The following is a 15,996-nucleotide window of genomic DNA, read 5'->3' on the forward strand; positions in this document are numbered from 1 at the left end:
TGAGACGGCCATGGTCGCCTTGGTCGATGATCTCCGTCTGGGCATCGACAGGGGAAGCGTGTCCCTGCTGGTGCTCTTGGACATCTCAGCGGCTTTCGATACCATAGACCATGGTATCCTTCTGGGACGCCTGGCAGAGGTGGGAATCGGGGGCACTGCGCTCCAGTGGTTCCGGTCCTACCTCTCTGGGAGGTTCCAGATGGTGCATCTGGGAGACGTGTGCTCCGATAAGAGGGCACTCACAACTGAGGTCCCTCAAGGAGCCATTCTGTCTCCCATGCTATTTAACATTTACATGAAACCGCTGGGAGAGATCATCCGGAGACATGGGGCGCGGGGTTATCAGTACGCTGATGACACCCAAATAGTTTTCTCTATGTCTCCGACTGATGCAGTGACTGAGGATGGCGTCTCTCCTCTCGTGGCTTGTCTGGAGTCGGTAATGGGCTGGATGAGGGAACACCGACTCAGTCTGAATCCAGAGAAAACGGAGGTACTTGTGATAGGTTCCCCTGGTCCAGGAATGGTGGTGGTTCCACCTGTCCTGAACGGGATCACGCTTCCTGTGAAGGACTCCTTGCGCAGTCTGGGGGTGCTTCTTGATTCGTCCCTTCACCTTACAGCTCAGGTGAATGCAACGGTCAAGAGCACCTGTTATCAACTTCGGCTTATTAGCCAGCTGCGCCCATACCTGGCCCAGAGGGACCTTGAAACGGTGGTACACGCTCTGGTAACTTCTCGATTGGATTTCTGCAATGCGCTCTACATAGGGCAACCCCTGTACCATACCCGGAAGCTACAAATGGTACTGAATATGGCAGCCAGACTGGTCACTGGCACGTCCAGGACCAGTCATATTACACCGGTACTTAAAAATCCGCATTGGCTGCCCATCCGCTTCCGGGCGCAATATAAGGTGTTGGTTATAACCTATAAAGCCCTACATGGCTTGGGCCCAGGATACCTTGAGGACCGCCTCTCCCCATACATTCCGCCCCGCACCCTCAGAACATCTGGGCAGCAACTACTGAGGGTTCCAGGGGCCAGATTAGTCTCCACAACAAGGAGATCATATTCCACCGTCGCCCCGACCCTCTGGAATACGCTGCCCACTGAGCTCCGCTCGGCCACCTCCCTGGCCCAGTTCAGGAAGGAACTGAAAACCTTCCTGTTCCAATCAGCATTCCCCAATACAAGTTCAGCTAGTCCCCCTCACTGACAGCAAGGGTAGCTGGCTTAAGGGGTTTTAATATTGGTTTTAATAGTTGTATTGTATTGCATTGTCTGTTTTTGATATGTAGTTGATATTGTATTGTTTTATCCTGTTGTTCACCGCCATGATAATGGGAAGGGCGGTATACAAATAAAATTTTTATTATTTTATTATTATTATTAGGTGAGGAAGAGCTGGAGGTTACTATCCTGAAAGCATGCCAGGTGCCCTCAAAAAGTAGCAACTAACCAGCCAATCTTACCACTGACCAGAAGAGGGATTGCTGATCTAGGCTACATCTGCACAGCAGATATAATCCAGTTTGACACCACATTAACTGCCATGGCTCAATGCTATGGAATTCTGTGAACTGTAGTATTGTGAGACATTTGGACTTCTCTATCAGAGATCTGGGGCCACAATAAACTACAAATCCCAGAATTCCACAACATTGAGCCATAACTGTTAGTGGTGTCAAACCGGAGTATTTTTGCAGTGTGAATGCATCCCTAGTAAGGAGAGGATACTACAATATGTGTCTTCGCCTATCTAAAAGGTAAGGACATCTGTCTAATGGTTCTGGGACAATTCTAGAAAATGCAATACCAACATCTGATAACACTATATGGCTTAGTTCCAGGCTATCTGACAGCCCGTATCTCCACTTATGAGCCAGTTTGGGTCCTCAAATCATCAGGAGAGGTGGGGACACAAGATAGGTCCTTCTCCATGGCTGCTCCTAGACCCATGTTGGCGAACCAATGGAAAGTGTGTCAGAGATGGCACAGGATGTCATATTCCCTGTCACATGGCAGGGGAGAAGAGGAGGAAGAGGTATGTGCCTGTTCCTCCTCCTTCCTGACCTTTCCTGGCCTCCTGTTGCCTCTTCGGAGGCAACTGGAAGCCAGGAATGGCACGGGTAGAGGAGGAGGAAGAGGCGCAGGCCTGTTACTCCTCCTTTCCAACTCTTCCTGGCCTCCAGTAGCCTCTCCAGAGACAGCTGCAGGATGGGAATGGTGCTGGCAGAGGAAGAGAAAAAGGTGTGTGCCTGTTCCTCCTCCTTTCTGACCCTCCACGGCCGCCAGTTGCCTCTCCAGAGGCAGCTGGAGCCTGGCAACAATGCGGGGGTACCCTCCCCAGCCACCAGTTACCTCTCTGGAGGCAGCTGGAGCCCGGGAATGGCGTGGGGGGACCCTCCCCGGCCTCCAGTTGCCTCTCTGGAGGCAGCTGGAGGCCGAGATTGACGTAGTGAGACCCTCCCCAGCCTCAACTTGCCTCTCTGGAGGCAGCTGGAGCCTGGGGATGGCACGGGGGAGGAGGAGTAAAAGGTGTGTGGCTGTTCCTTCTCCTTTCCAACCCTTCCCAGCCTCAAGTTCCCTCCAGCTGTCTCCAGAGGCACATGGATCCCGGGGATGGCACAGGGGGACCCTCCCTGGCTTGCAGTTGCCTCTCCGGATGCAGGTGGAGCATGGGGACAGTACAGGGCAGGAGGAAGAGATGCACGCCTGTTCCTCTTCTTGCCCCCACACCCCTCCAGGCCTTCAGCTGTCTCTGGACGAGGCAGATGAAAGTCCAGGAGGGCAGGGAAAGAAGTCCCACCCTGGCAGTCCCACTCCCCAGAGGGGGAAACCCTGCTCCCGACACTGGGTAACACCCACTGCCGGAAAACCTTTTAGTTTGGGCACTCAGCCCCTAAAAGTTTTGCCATCACTGCCCTAGACTATGAAACTCTCTTCTCCAGAAGGCCAGGATGGGCCCTCCTTGTTGTCTGTGTGTTGGCAGACAGAACGTTTTTTTATTTCAACAGGCTTTTAATATGGAAAACATTTAAAGAGCAGATTAAGGGATACTGTATTGTTTTAAACTCAGGTGTTTTTAATCATTTTTTAAAATCTTTGTAACTACGTTTTATTAAGTGTAGACCTGAACTGTTTTAATACTGTGATTAGTCTAATTCTATTTTAATGTTAATTTTTTCTTTGCTTTTAGTTGTACAGTACAGTGGTTCCTTGTAATCCCTGGGTTCAAAATCGATGGATGCTGAAGTCCCCTTAACTATAATAGCATAGCAAAATGGTGTCCTTTATATATAATGGAAAATCATGGTTTGTTATTTGGAATTTATACTTTTAAAAAATATTTTTAAGCCGTGGATGCTTGAAACTGTGTATAAATGTACTGTTTTTTTAAAAAAAACTGTATGCCACTTTGCATGCCCATCTTGGGTGGGATATAAACAAATATAATAAAAACAAAAAGAACTGCTGTTGTCTGAATCACAGGGGATACTATACAACCTTCCCTTTGTTCCTGAATACCACCTGTTCCCTATTTCTTAATGAAACATAAACATTTCACTTTAAAACTATGAAAAACACCTAAATATACAGTGTAATGGCACCCAACCTCAGTATGTCCAGCTCCCTAGAAGGATAATAGAATGTAGACACTTACATATTAAAGAGGAACATATTTCAGCATATTTAGTCTATTTTTCCTCAATCTAATTTTCCATTAGCAGTCTGCCTAAATACAGTGATAAAAACTGATTGCAGACCTGTCTCAGTTAGAGCTCTCAAATATTGCAGCTGTATCTTCATAAGAAATTGTCTAATCATTGCCACTCTTGAAATAAGGACACGCATATAAATTAAAGGCAGTTGCCATTTTTGTACACTGCTGATTTTTCAATGCACTGTAGATACCACTGATTAAAAATCCTATCAGCGCCATGTAACATAGTCATCAAATGCCAATTAGGTACACCATTTTAGTTAACTTTCAAAAGCAGCACTTAAAAATTGGCTGAGGAAAAAAAATGGTTTTGAAATAAGAATAATGTCTTCAAATGCAGAGAGAAACGGAAACCATTTTATAAAACATAATGCAGTGATATTTGGAATAATAGCAGTAATAACTCTTCCATCAGTGCAACCTTCCACTAAGCAAGTGGGGTTCTGGTAAACAGCAAACATTTAATAAATGATGATAAATGTTTTTGTGTGTCAGACAGCTGGCATACAGACTGGCAAACTCTTTTCTGCCATGGACATATACTGTCCAGGAAAAGCTGGGTGCAGAAAACATAAGAGCAGCTGTGCTGGATTAAAACCAAGGCCCGTCTACTCCAGCATCCTCTTTGCCACAACAGCCGATTCAACAAGAACATGAGAGCTGTCCTGCTGGCTCACACTAAAGACTTATCTAGTCCAGCATCCTATTGCCACAGTAGCTGATTATGTGCCCACTGAAAGCCTACAAAGCAGTTTAGAAGCACAACATCATTCTTCTGCTCATGTTTTTGAGAAATCGTTATTGATAGGCACACTGCATTTGATCCTGGAGGCAGGAGATAGTCATTGTGACTAGCAATTTACCCACAAATCCAAGCCCCATCCAAGCCATCCAAGTTGATGACCAACACTACATCTTATGGCAGCAAATTCCACCACTTTGGCCTGCTGCCACACTGCAAAATTAATGCAGTTTGACACTGCTTTAATTGTCATGGCTCCATCCTATAGAACCCTGGGATTCATAGTTTATTGGGGCACCAGAGCTCTGACAGAGAACTATCTCAAAAAACTACAAATCCCAGAATTCCACAGCATTGAGCCATGGCAGTTCAAGCAGTGTCTGCTTTGTAGATTCTGCTTTATAGATGCAGCTCTAATGCATGCTATATAAAGAACTTCCTTTTGTCTATCTTGGATCTTCCTCCATTCACCTTCTCCCTTTACAAGCTCCAGTACTATAAAAGAAGAAGAAATTTTCACTATCCAGTTTCTTGACACCATTCATCACTACCATCTTCCTCAAGATAGAAGTCCAACCAGAATATGCTTCTCTGTGACGTACTAGCTTGCTATGCATGACTCAGGTTCAAGTTATCTAAAGAATTTATTTCCAGATAGGTGGCTACTTATGTTGATGGGAGTACGGAGCAGCCTCTGGAACTCCCTTCCTAAATAGGTTAGACAGGCAACCTCTTTGCTATCCCTTCATAGGCAGTGAAGACCTTCATATTTCAGCAGGCCTTTGAGGGCCTTTTATGTGCTATGTTGTTTATGTGCTATGCTGTATTCCCACCACAGCAATTATCATTCTGTGTTTCCTCCAACTTACCTTACCTATTCACATCAGTCCTAACCAATCAGGCCAATGGAGGGAGATTATGAGAGATGCTGTCCAAAATCATCCTGGAGATGGGCCATACTTCCCTGATCTAAACAATGACTTTTATCCTGTTCAGACAGGCTTTTAAAACAGAAGGGTTTTAAAGAATGGGCCGGGGTGTCATGTTGTTTTAAAGTGTCTTAAACATTGGCCCCATATAGACAGGCCAAAATAAAGCTGCTCTGGGTCTCTTTGGAGGTATGCTGTTTAAATGATGCATGTGTCCTAAGAGGCCAGAAGCCGTGCCAAAGCCACAATCCAGTCATAAGGACCAGAGCGCATCTTTGGCGCAACTTCTGGATTCTTAGGACACATGCATCGTTTAAACAGCATACCTCCAAAGTGACCCAAAGCAGCTTTATTTTGGCAGTCTGTATGGGGCCATTTTTACCTTTTTAACTGTATTGTATTCTTTTAATGTGCAATTTGTTTTAATATTGTAATAATCTAATTCTACTTTAATGTATCTTTTTTGTATGCTTTTAATTGTACTTTTTTTTTAATATTGTAAGCTGCCCTGAGTCCCAGTTTTGGGGAAAGGGCAAGATGATTATGATGATGAAACTGAAATAGTTGAGATTTTTTGTTGGCTGAATAAATGTATCACTGTTTTGTGAATTGTGGATGTTATTATACTTTGCTATATGGCCAACACAGCTACCCCTGAAAACGCTTCATTGATCAGAACAGGGATTACAATCAAGAAATCAGAAGAAAACTGGGATTGAGAAGGGCTGCTATGAAAGAACTAGACAAGATCTTAAAGTGCATAGATATAAAACTACACTAAAGTTAGAGTCATCCAACCCATTGTATTTCCCATCACCATATAGGGATGTGAGATCTGGACAGTGAAGAAAACCAATAAATAGAAATCAACTCATTTGAGATGTGGTGCTGGAGAAGGGTGTTGCGGATGCCGTTTAAAGCCAAAAAAGACACAAATGTGTCCCAGGACAGATTAGTCTTGAACTATCCCTATTAAAACAAGATGACTAAATTGAGGCTGTCATACATAAAGCACATCACATGAAGCATGATTCACTAGAAAAGACAATAATGCTAGGAAAGATGAAGGGCAGTAGAAAGAGAGGAAGGCCCGTTCCAGACGGGCACCCTAGGACGGACTCAGTCCGTGCTAGGGTTAGAAAGGGGCATCTCTTCCAGACGCCCCTAACCCTAGCACGGACTGAGTCTGTACGAAATGGCGGCGGCCGTTCCACACAGCCGCTGCCATCTTTACGTAGCAGACACTCTGCGTCCGCACATCACGCCCCGGATATGACGCCGTGAGTGCGCAACTAGCGCCTCGCGGCGTCACATCCGGGGGCCAGGAAGGAGCGCGATTTTCGTGCTCCTTCTTTGCAGCGTCTGGGAACCGCGCCGTTTGGCTGCTGCGGTTCCCGGACGCTGCAACCGGCGGCAGCAGCAGACCGCTGCTTTTCGCGGTCTGTAACCCGCCAAAGTCTCTATACTAGAGGGACAGATTCAATCAAGATTATGGCCCTAACCTGCAGGACCTGAGCAGAGCAGTTGAGGACAGAGAGGCTCTTTCACAGGGTTGCAGGATTTTGAGCATAATTTTGCTTGAATTGGAAATTAATGCTACAGTCATCTCCAAGGCAGTTAACAACAACAACACTGTGTTTATTACTAAACTTGATGGTCATATTGTCATCTAGCAAACTAAAAATGTAATTTGGCAATTTGGTTGGGTAAAGATTGAGTAACCCCTCCATGCTACATGATCCAGGGCTCCACAGAAACACCTTCTCCATCTCTCTAAACTGAATTTCTAAACTGAAAACCTGACTAAGGCGCGTTCCAGACGGCCCCAATTGGCGTCGTCGTTATGCGCGAGGGGCGGCGCTTCCTCACGTGCCTTGCCCCTCACACGTAACGAGGACGTCAAAATGGCAGCGCCCTATACAGATGTCTTGGCACCCTTGTGGCGTCACAACGGTGCCAGAAAAAGAAGCCGCTTTTTGCGGCTTCTTTTTGCTGCACCAGGGAACCACGCGGTTTGTCTGCTGCGGTTCCCTCGCACAGCATAGAAGGGCGGTGGCAGACCACCCTTTTGGGTGGTCTGTAAAACGCCTAAGTGAGCTCAACACCTCCTTAGATGTTGCAGATGTATGGATTTTTTATCAGACTAAGCTTTTATCTTTTGACCAGATAGAACAACTTTTGTACCCACACAGGACTAACTAGCTTCAATTTTTTACATTAAAAGCTTCATAGAGCAGATAGATACAAACAAAACAGATAGCTATTTAAAAATTGACAGATTTGACCCAATGGGCTCTGAAAATGATTCAGTATATATCTCTATTCACAAAAAAGAGAGACACAAAAGACTGCAGCAACTATAGCATTAATTACCCACACAAGCAAAATTATACTCAAATTCCTGCAACATAGACCCCAATCATATATGGAGATAGAAATCCCAGAGGTCCAAAGAGGGTTCAAGGAAAGTAGAGACACTAAGGACCACATTGCAAACATATGTTGGCTAACAGAATGCAGCAAGGAATTCTAAAAGAATATGAGCATGTTCTTTATAGACTATAACAAACGTTTGACTGCATAGATCATGAAACGCTATGGATGACTCTAAAGGTCAAGTTGACACTGGGGAGAAGCTTCTTAATCACTGCTCAATGAGCTACACAGCTATTGCTCCCAGGGTGAGCGGGCAACAAAGGAAGCAGCAACTGAGACTGGTTATTCTGAATGTTCAATAGTATAGTAGGTCTGATATCAAGAAATATAGGGGGCACTAGGGTTGTCAGCCAAGAGGAAAGAGGGTGGTAGCCCAAATAAAGTTTGGGGAAGCACTAATCTAATATAAGCAGATGACACCATAGTACTTGCGGAAAATATCACAGACCTAGAACATATACTAAAGAAGGTCAAGGAAGAAAATGCAAAGGCAGGCTTGCTGCTGAACCTAAAGAGAAAAAATAATGGTCACGGAAAACCTACACAAATTCTACCTAGACAACAAAAAAATTCAAATAGTAAAAGATTTCCCATACCTAGGATCAAACAATGATCAAAACGGAGATTGCAGTCCAGAAATCAGAAGAAGACTGGGAATGGGAAGAGAAGCCATGAAATAATTAGACAAGATCATAAAGAGTGAAGACATATAAGAGAGCACTACATTAGAATCATCTATACCATTGTATTCTCTATTACCATGAACAGATGTGAGAGCTGGACAGTGAAGGAAGTGGATTAATGAAAATCACCTCATTTGAGATGTGGTGCTGGAGAAGAATGCTGAGAATACCATGGGCAGTCAAAAAGACAAACAAATGGGTCCTTGAACAGATCAAGCCTTAACTCTCCCTAGAAGCCAAGAAGACAACACTGAGACTGTCGTACTTTGGCCACATCATGGGAAGGCATGACTCATTAGAAAAGACAATAATGCTAGTAAAGGTAGAAAGCAGTAGAAAGAGAGGAAAACCAGATGGCTACACTCAATTAGGGAGGTCATGGGGCTGAATCTACAAGACCAGAGCAGGACAGAGGGGCTCAGAAATGTCTCATCCACAGGGTCACTATGAGTCGAGGTCAGCTAGAGTAAAGGAAAAGTTAAACCAAATGCACTTTATTTAAATTGATACGATTTATTCAATATGTTAACCATGAAAGCACAGACACTAGTGTTCTAGATAAATAAAAAGTAGAATGTCAAAAATAATTGCAGTTTGAAGGATAATTTGGACTATTCTATGTCATTACAGACTATAATTTTATATTTTATATGATAGTCGGAGATCTGCACAAGAATTAAGTTTACATCATTGTTTTCTTTCACATTTGGTTATATAATTAATTACTAGGGGAATTACTGTTATCAGCTTTGGCTGATACGCCACCTGCACCCTTTCCTAGAAGTAAGAGACCTAGAAACTGTAGTACACGCACTGGTCACCTCACGACTCGATTTCTGTAATGCGCTCTACATGGGGCTACCCTTGTGCCTAGTCCAGAAACTCCAATTAGTACAAAACATGGCAGCCAGGTTAGTTACCTGAAATTCTAGGAGTGACCGGATAACACTGATCCTAAAGTCACTCCACTGGCTGCCTATTAGTTTCCGGCCGCAGTACAAGGTGTTGGTTATTACCTTTAAAGCCCTACATGGCTTGGGTCCAATCTATTTAAGGGATCATCTACTTCCACACAATCCACCCCGAATACTCTGGTCCTCTGGGAGGAATTTATTGCAGCCTTTAAAGACCAGATTAACTGCAAACTCCCCGAGGACCTTCCCAGACTATGTGCAACACACACACACATAAATAAATATACACTCACATATATACAACACAGACACACATATGCACACATCACACATACAGACACAAACACATGTATACATATACACACACATGCATACACATACAACAGACACACATATGTATGTATATATATATATACACACACACATATATACAACAAAGAGATACATATATATATATACACACATACACACACATATACATACATATACAATACAGAAATATTTATATGTATATACACACAAACACACACACACACATATATATATACTGTCATGCATGCACATATATATATATATATATATATACAACACAGAGACACACATAAGTATATACAGACATATCTGCAACAGGCACACGTACTGTGTGTGTGTATATATACATATATATATATATATACACACACCACACAAACACATATATATACACACATGCATACACACACACACACACACACACACATATATATATACACACACCAACCACACACTTATATATGAAGCAGTGAAGTGCTTCTGGGGGCTCGAAGGTAAGCGCCTAGCCCTCTGCCCATGCTCCGAGGCACCGCCGTCCTTCCTCCTTGCGCTCCAATCCCTGGCCAGTGGCGAGAGGTCCCAGAGGCGCTGGCCTTGCCCTTACCTCCGCGTAGCGCCGCTGGAGCCCGGCGATGGCCTCCTTCTCCCCTGGCCCCTGGGGATGATGCTGATGCTGATGCTGCTTCTTCTCCTTGCGCTGCTTCCGCAGCTTCTCCTTCCGCTTGTCGTACTTCTTCTTCCAGCGCTCGAAGTTGCGCACAGGGTCCGGGACGGAGGCGAAGACGGAGCCTGCCAAGCTCTCCATGCCTCGCTATGCTCTGCTGCCTCCACAGCCGGCGTGGGGCAAGGGAGACACGCTTCCGGCGCGCGAAAATGACGTAGACCCAGGAGGAGGAGGCCGGCGCACGAAAAATACGTCACTCCCGGCCTCCTCTTCACAAGCTCTAGTCACACAGATCATTTTGGACTTCAACTCCCAGAGTTCCTGGCGGTTGGCCAAGCTGGCTGAGGCTTCTGGGAGTTGAAGTCCACAGCTTTTTAAAGTATACTATGAATCTTTTTAATGTAATTCTGAATTGTTATTTTAATAATAACAATAATAATAACATCATCACCATCATAATAATTGGCGGGGGGATGGGTTGGGGCAGGGGATTGTTTGTAACTGTGAATTTTTTTATTCTTATGCTATTTTATTGTTATATTGTGTTGTAATCCGCCTTGACTCCCTTGGGGAAAGGCGGAATATAAATAAATTATATTATTATAATTATAATTATTATATTACAGCATAATAATAAAATATCATAAAGATAACAATTCACAGTTATAAACAATCCCTTATCCCAACCCATCCTTTCAATCATAAATTATGCCGAGGTAAGGCCTTCTTCATCTTCAAATGCGATGTTAGTTTTGTAGGGGATGTTAACATTAACCAAACAGTTCCAAGGAGTGTGGAGCATAGAAAAGGTTGAGAACCACTGCAGAATTCACTTAACTGTGAATAGACTTCACCGTGGTCCAAAACACACTGCACTTTGAGACTGCTTTAACTACCCTGGCTCAATGCTAAGGAATCCTGGGAATTGTAGTTTGTTGTGGCACCAGAGCTCTCTGACAGAGAAGGCTAAATGTCTCACAAAACTGCAGTTCCCAGAATTCCCTAGCATTGATCCAGGGTAGTTAAAGCGGTTTCAAATTGGATTGTTGATGTTGTGTATTTTGGACCTGTGTTAGTCTGGAAAATTAGCTTACAGCTGTAAACCGCTTAGACACTGTTAGTTCGGTATGAAGCGGTATATAAATGAAGCTGTTTGTTTTCTTTGGAAAAATCACAGTGGAAGGGGATCTTGCAGCACCTTGGAGACTCACTGAAAAAGAGAAGTGGATCATTTAAAATAGCTCATGCTACCAGCTCCTATCTTTCAGTTAGTCTCACAGGTGCTGCAAGGTCCCTCAGCACATAAGGGGTCTCAAACTACATGATTTCTATGGTTTAGATCAGTGGTACTCAAATTTTACCCTTGCCCTCCCACACACACACTAAACGTAGTACATGAATAAAAATACGTTATTTTGTTGTTAGTTGTTAGTTGCTCAACTCTTGGTGACCCTGTGGATGAGACATCTACAAGGCCCACTGTCCTCCACTGATTTGTTCAGGTCCTGCCCTCTCAGGCCCATGGTCTCTGTGACTGAGTCTAGCCATCTGGCTTGCGGTTTTCCTCTCTTTCTGCTCCCTTCCTCTTTTCCTAGCATCATTGCCTTTTCTGATTAGTCATCTTCATGGTATGATAACTTCAGTTTGGTCATCCTGGCTTGATCCTAGAACTTGATCTGTTCTAGGACCCATTTGTTTGCTTTTTTGGCCCCCCCATGGTGTCCTCAGCACTCTTCTCCAGCACCACATCTCAAATGAGTTGATTTTCTTTCTGTCTGCTTTCTTTACTGTCTAGCTTTCCCATCCATACATAGTAATGGGGAATACGATGGTTTGTACGATCCTAACTTTAGTTTTCAGTGTTATGTCTTTGCACTTTACAATCTTGTCCTGTTCTTTCATAGCAGCCTTTCCCAGTCCTAATCTTCTGATTTCTTGATTACAGGCTCCATTCTGATCAATGTTTGATCCAAGGCATGGGGATTCTTTGACTATTTCTATTTTATCATTGTCTCTAGGAGGATAAAGACCTGTAGTTCTACCTTTTTTGTGTGTGTTTGTTTTCTTAATATTCAGCATTAAGCCCACCTTAGCACTTTCTTCTTTTACTTTATTAATTGTTCCAGGTCTTAGCTGTTTTCTGCTAGTAGTATGAGAACCACTGGTTTAGATGCACCCCAATCTCACGGGGAAAATTGGGGTGGGTTAACCAGCAATTAACCTGTGAAAATCACACAATTGTTATTAAAGATTTTCATACACATCATGCTTAAACAGTCATTATCCCGTGAATAACCAGGCTGTAAACAGCAACAAATCATTCACGGGATTTAGTCGGGAATGATTTGTTGCTTTTTATTGCCACTTTATTTCTGGGATAATGGCACTTTAATGTCGACATTGTGTGAAAATTTTAATCACAATTGCGCAGTTTTCACGGGTTAATCGCTGGTTAAACTCCCAATTTTCCTCATGTGATAAAGTCCTGTCGCCTGTCTACTTATTCCATAGAATTTTCTTAGGCAAGGAATAGTCAGAGATGATTTTGATAGTTCCTTCTTTTAAAATATAGCATACAGTATCCTGTATTCATTGGTGGGTTCCCATCTAAGTATTAACTAGAGCTGACCTTGCTTAGCTTGCAAGATCAGACAGAACTTGGTGCCTTTAAGGTATTTATTTATTTGGCTTAAATCCAATTGTAATACTCTGGCTACCATCAGTACAGGATGCAGAGAAATGAAATGGTTTCCAGATGGCAAGGGGTTTGGGCAAGATTTCATGTTATCACCTTATCTGTTTTATGATGATGATAATAATAATAATAATAATAAATGATTTATTTCTAGCCTGGCCAATCACAAGGAATCCGAGCAGGTTACAACAGTATAAAATAAATTAAAAATACAATACAATTCAAAGTTAATCCCTTTTCCATCCCCTCCCATCTCAGTTCTAAAACAACAATATTAAATAATCACAATTTCATATATTAAAATACAATTAGCTAAAAATTGGGAGAAATTGTGTGGACAGAAAGAAACATAAATACCAATTAAGTTGGAGGCCTGAAAACTGGAGGAAGGAAACAATTTAAGATATGCAGATAATACCATACTAGTAGCAGAAAATAGCAAAGACTTGGAACGATTACTGAAGAAAGTCAAGGAAGAAAGAGGCTGCATCTACACTGCAGAAATAACTACATAATTGTTGTTTTGTGAGAAATTTAGCCTTCCCTGTCAGAGTGTTTTGCCTGCTGGCTTAGCCTTATGGCAACCCCATGAATTTCATAGGATTTTCTTAGGCAAAGAGTACTCAGAGGTGGTTTTGCCAATGCGCTCCTCTGAAATATGGCCTAGAGCACCTGGTATTTGTTGGTGGTCTCACAGCCAAGTACTAGCCAAGGCTGACTCTGCTTGGCTTCCAAGATTGCAAAGGAATAGCTGCATAGTTGTTGTTTTTCACGGATACCAGTAGGGCCTGAGAACACCCCCAGTGACATACCATGGATGTTTCAAGTAACCACAAAAGTTGCCATCCTTTTGTGAATGACAACTCCCAGAATCATAATGGTCATGCTGGCTGGGTGATTCTCTCTGGACGTATGCGTCTTCAAATAGCCTGATAAAATACAGCAACTCCATTATGTTCACAGGATTTTCTTAGGCAAGGAATACTCAAGAGGTGATTTGCCTTTGCCTTTCTCTTAAATACATTCAATGAACACACATACAGTGCCAGTCTCTGGCCCATTAGGGAAAAAGAATTGCCATCTCTTGCAACATAGCCTGAGAACCACTGGATTACAACATGTTGTATTCCTTGTCAAGTTCCTTCCTTGTAATAACCAAGCCTGATCCTGCTTACTTATAGTAGTCAGAAGAAGAGGAAGTGGAGAGGAGGGAAAGAAGGAAGGAAGGTTTCCAAGCTAGGCTTGTAACTGTTAGGATTAATAGCCAGTGTGATCACATAATGGATGAGCCATTCAGAAACTATTATTCATCTATTTCTTTTCTTTGGGAAATGCCCCAATCCACTGTTGGGAATGGTGAAGGTCCTCCAGATGTTGCTGAATTGCAGCTCACAGTATTCCTTGCCATTAGCTATGTTGGCTAGGATAATGGTGACAATGATGCTGATGATATTATTATTATTATTATTATTATTATTATTATTATTATTATTTCTGCCCTGCCTTTTTCCCAGATTGGGACTTAATGTGGCTTGGAATTATTAAAATAAATTGTTAAAAATCCACATAAGACACATAAAGACAGTTAAACAATCAGGAAAAATTATAGCCAGGCTAAAACACATATAATTAAAACACACACACATACACACCAGCATGACAATTAGCAGTACCCAGCACATTCTGTAAGATGGGCCTTAAACAATCACCCTTCCAATGCCTGTGGGAATACAAAAGTCTCCCGGGGCCTGGGGGCAGACACTGAGAAGTCCCTCTCCCATTTTCCCACCAGATGTACTTGTGGAACAGAGAGAAGGACCTCCCTAGAAGTACCAGTTCAACAGTACAGGAGGGGCATACCATTTCTATCCCTACTCTAACCTTTCCTGAACTGGCATGCAAGGGCAGGCTTGAATATTATGCAGAATGTATTCTAAGTGTTCAAAAATGCACTGAAATTTCCTGAGTAGGTTCAAAGAGCAATATAACATTAATTACAAAGAGAGGTACTCCAAATGTTGAAGAAGGTGGATGAACTTGAAAAGAGTGCTTACTCCTTAAATTCTGTTTTCCTAAGGGATTGCAACAACCTGCAGGGTAACTTATCAAAACAGAAATCAGCTTTCTTCATCTCCTTTTTTCCAAATATGAGAGGCCAAACCTATTGCTTCACCTGCTAATTGCCATCCTGAGGTTGACCTACTTCTGATTTAATTTGGGTGTTGCTCCACCTCCTTTGTCTCTCTCTCTTCTTTGTGTCCCTTAATTAAGGTGCCACAGGACTCTCTTGTTTTCACTACAACAAGGCTACTAGGGCTACTACCCTTTTGGAAACTAAACTTCCTGTTTGCAAGTGTCTTCAGCTCAAAAGCTGGAGCTCTTAAATCAACCCAAGAGCTGCTGAACTGACAAGAAAAGTTCTGCAAGGCACTGATGACAGACATATCACACTTATCAAGAATATCTACCTAATGGGGAAAGAAATGCGGAGAAGATCCAGCTTGCATTTGTCTGTCTGATTCTGGGATCCAAGCCTTGTTCTGACAGCTCACGGAAAGGAGCTGAGAAAGGTTTGTTACAGTTCCTTTCCTGGTGTATCATGCCAGGTTGTGATAAATCATGGCAGTTGCCAGAACAGAAGAAGCTTTGCTTACTAACTTGAAGTGACACTGTCTAGTAGAAAGGTTGTCGGAAGTTTGGAGATTTTTTTTTTAAAAGATGGCAATCAATAGTTGGTTATATTTGTCTGAACAATAGTCTCTGCAATCATAACTAATCCTCCTTTGGGCTATAATTCAAAGATGCTTCTGAAGCTTCATCTGTTGCATATGAGTCTATTTTCTCTTGAGTCAGACTATTAATCCTAGACCTACACTGACTACTCTGACTGGCAT

The 15,996-nt window shown here is 42.9% G+C and overlaps 1 protein-coding gene across 5 annotated transcripts in view; it reads right to left on the reverse strand.

Annotated features, from left to right (window-relative positions):
- The window catches only part of DDX10 (DEAD-box helicase 10), a 230,579-nt gene extending 220,011 nt beyond the window's left edge, over positions 1-10,568 (reverse strand). For 4 of the 5 annotated variants that reach the window (XM_089512692.1, XM_089512693.1, XM_089512694.1 and 1 more), the window contains exon 1: positions 10,348-10,568. In XM_089512692.1, coding sequence (XP_089368818.1) covers positions 10,348-10,548 — 201 coding nt within the window. In that variant the 5' untranslated portion in view covers positions 10,549-10,568. Of the gene's footprint in view, positions 1-10,198; positions 10,270-10,347 lie in introns of those variants that run through there. The other variant, XM_089512696.1, reaches the window with a different exon arrangement.
- Between the last annotated feature and the right edge of the window lie 5,428 nt (positions 10,569-15,996).

The sequence above is a fragment of the Sceloporus occidentalis genome, unplaced genomic scaffold, assembly GCF_023333645.1.
Source record: "Sceloporus occidentalis isolate IW3139 unplaced genomic scaffold, rSceOcc1.0.p SCAF_2, whole genome shotgun sequence".
In the NCBI taxonomy this organism is placed as follows: domain Eukaryota; kingdom Metazoa; phylum Chordata; class Lepidosauria; order Squamata; family Phrynosomatidae; genus Sceloporus; species Sceloporus occidentalis.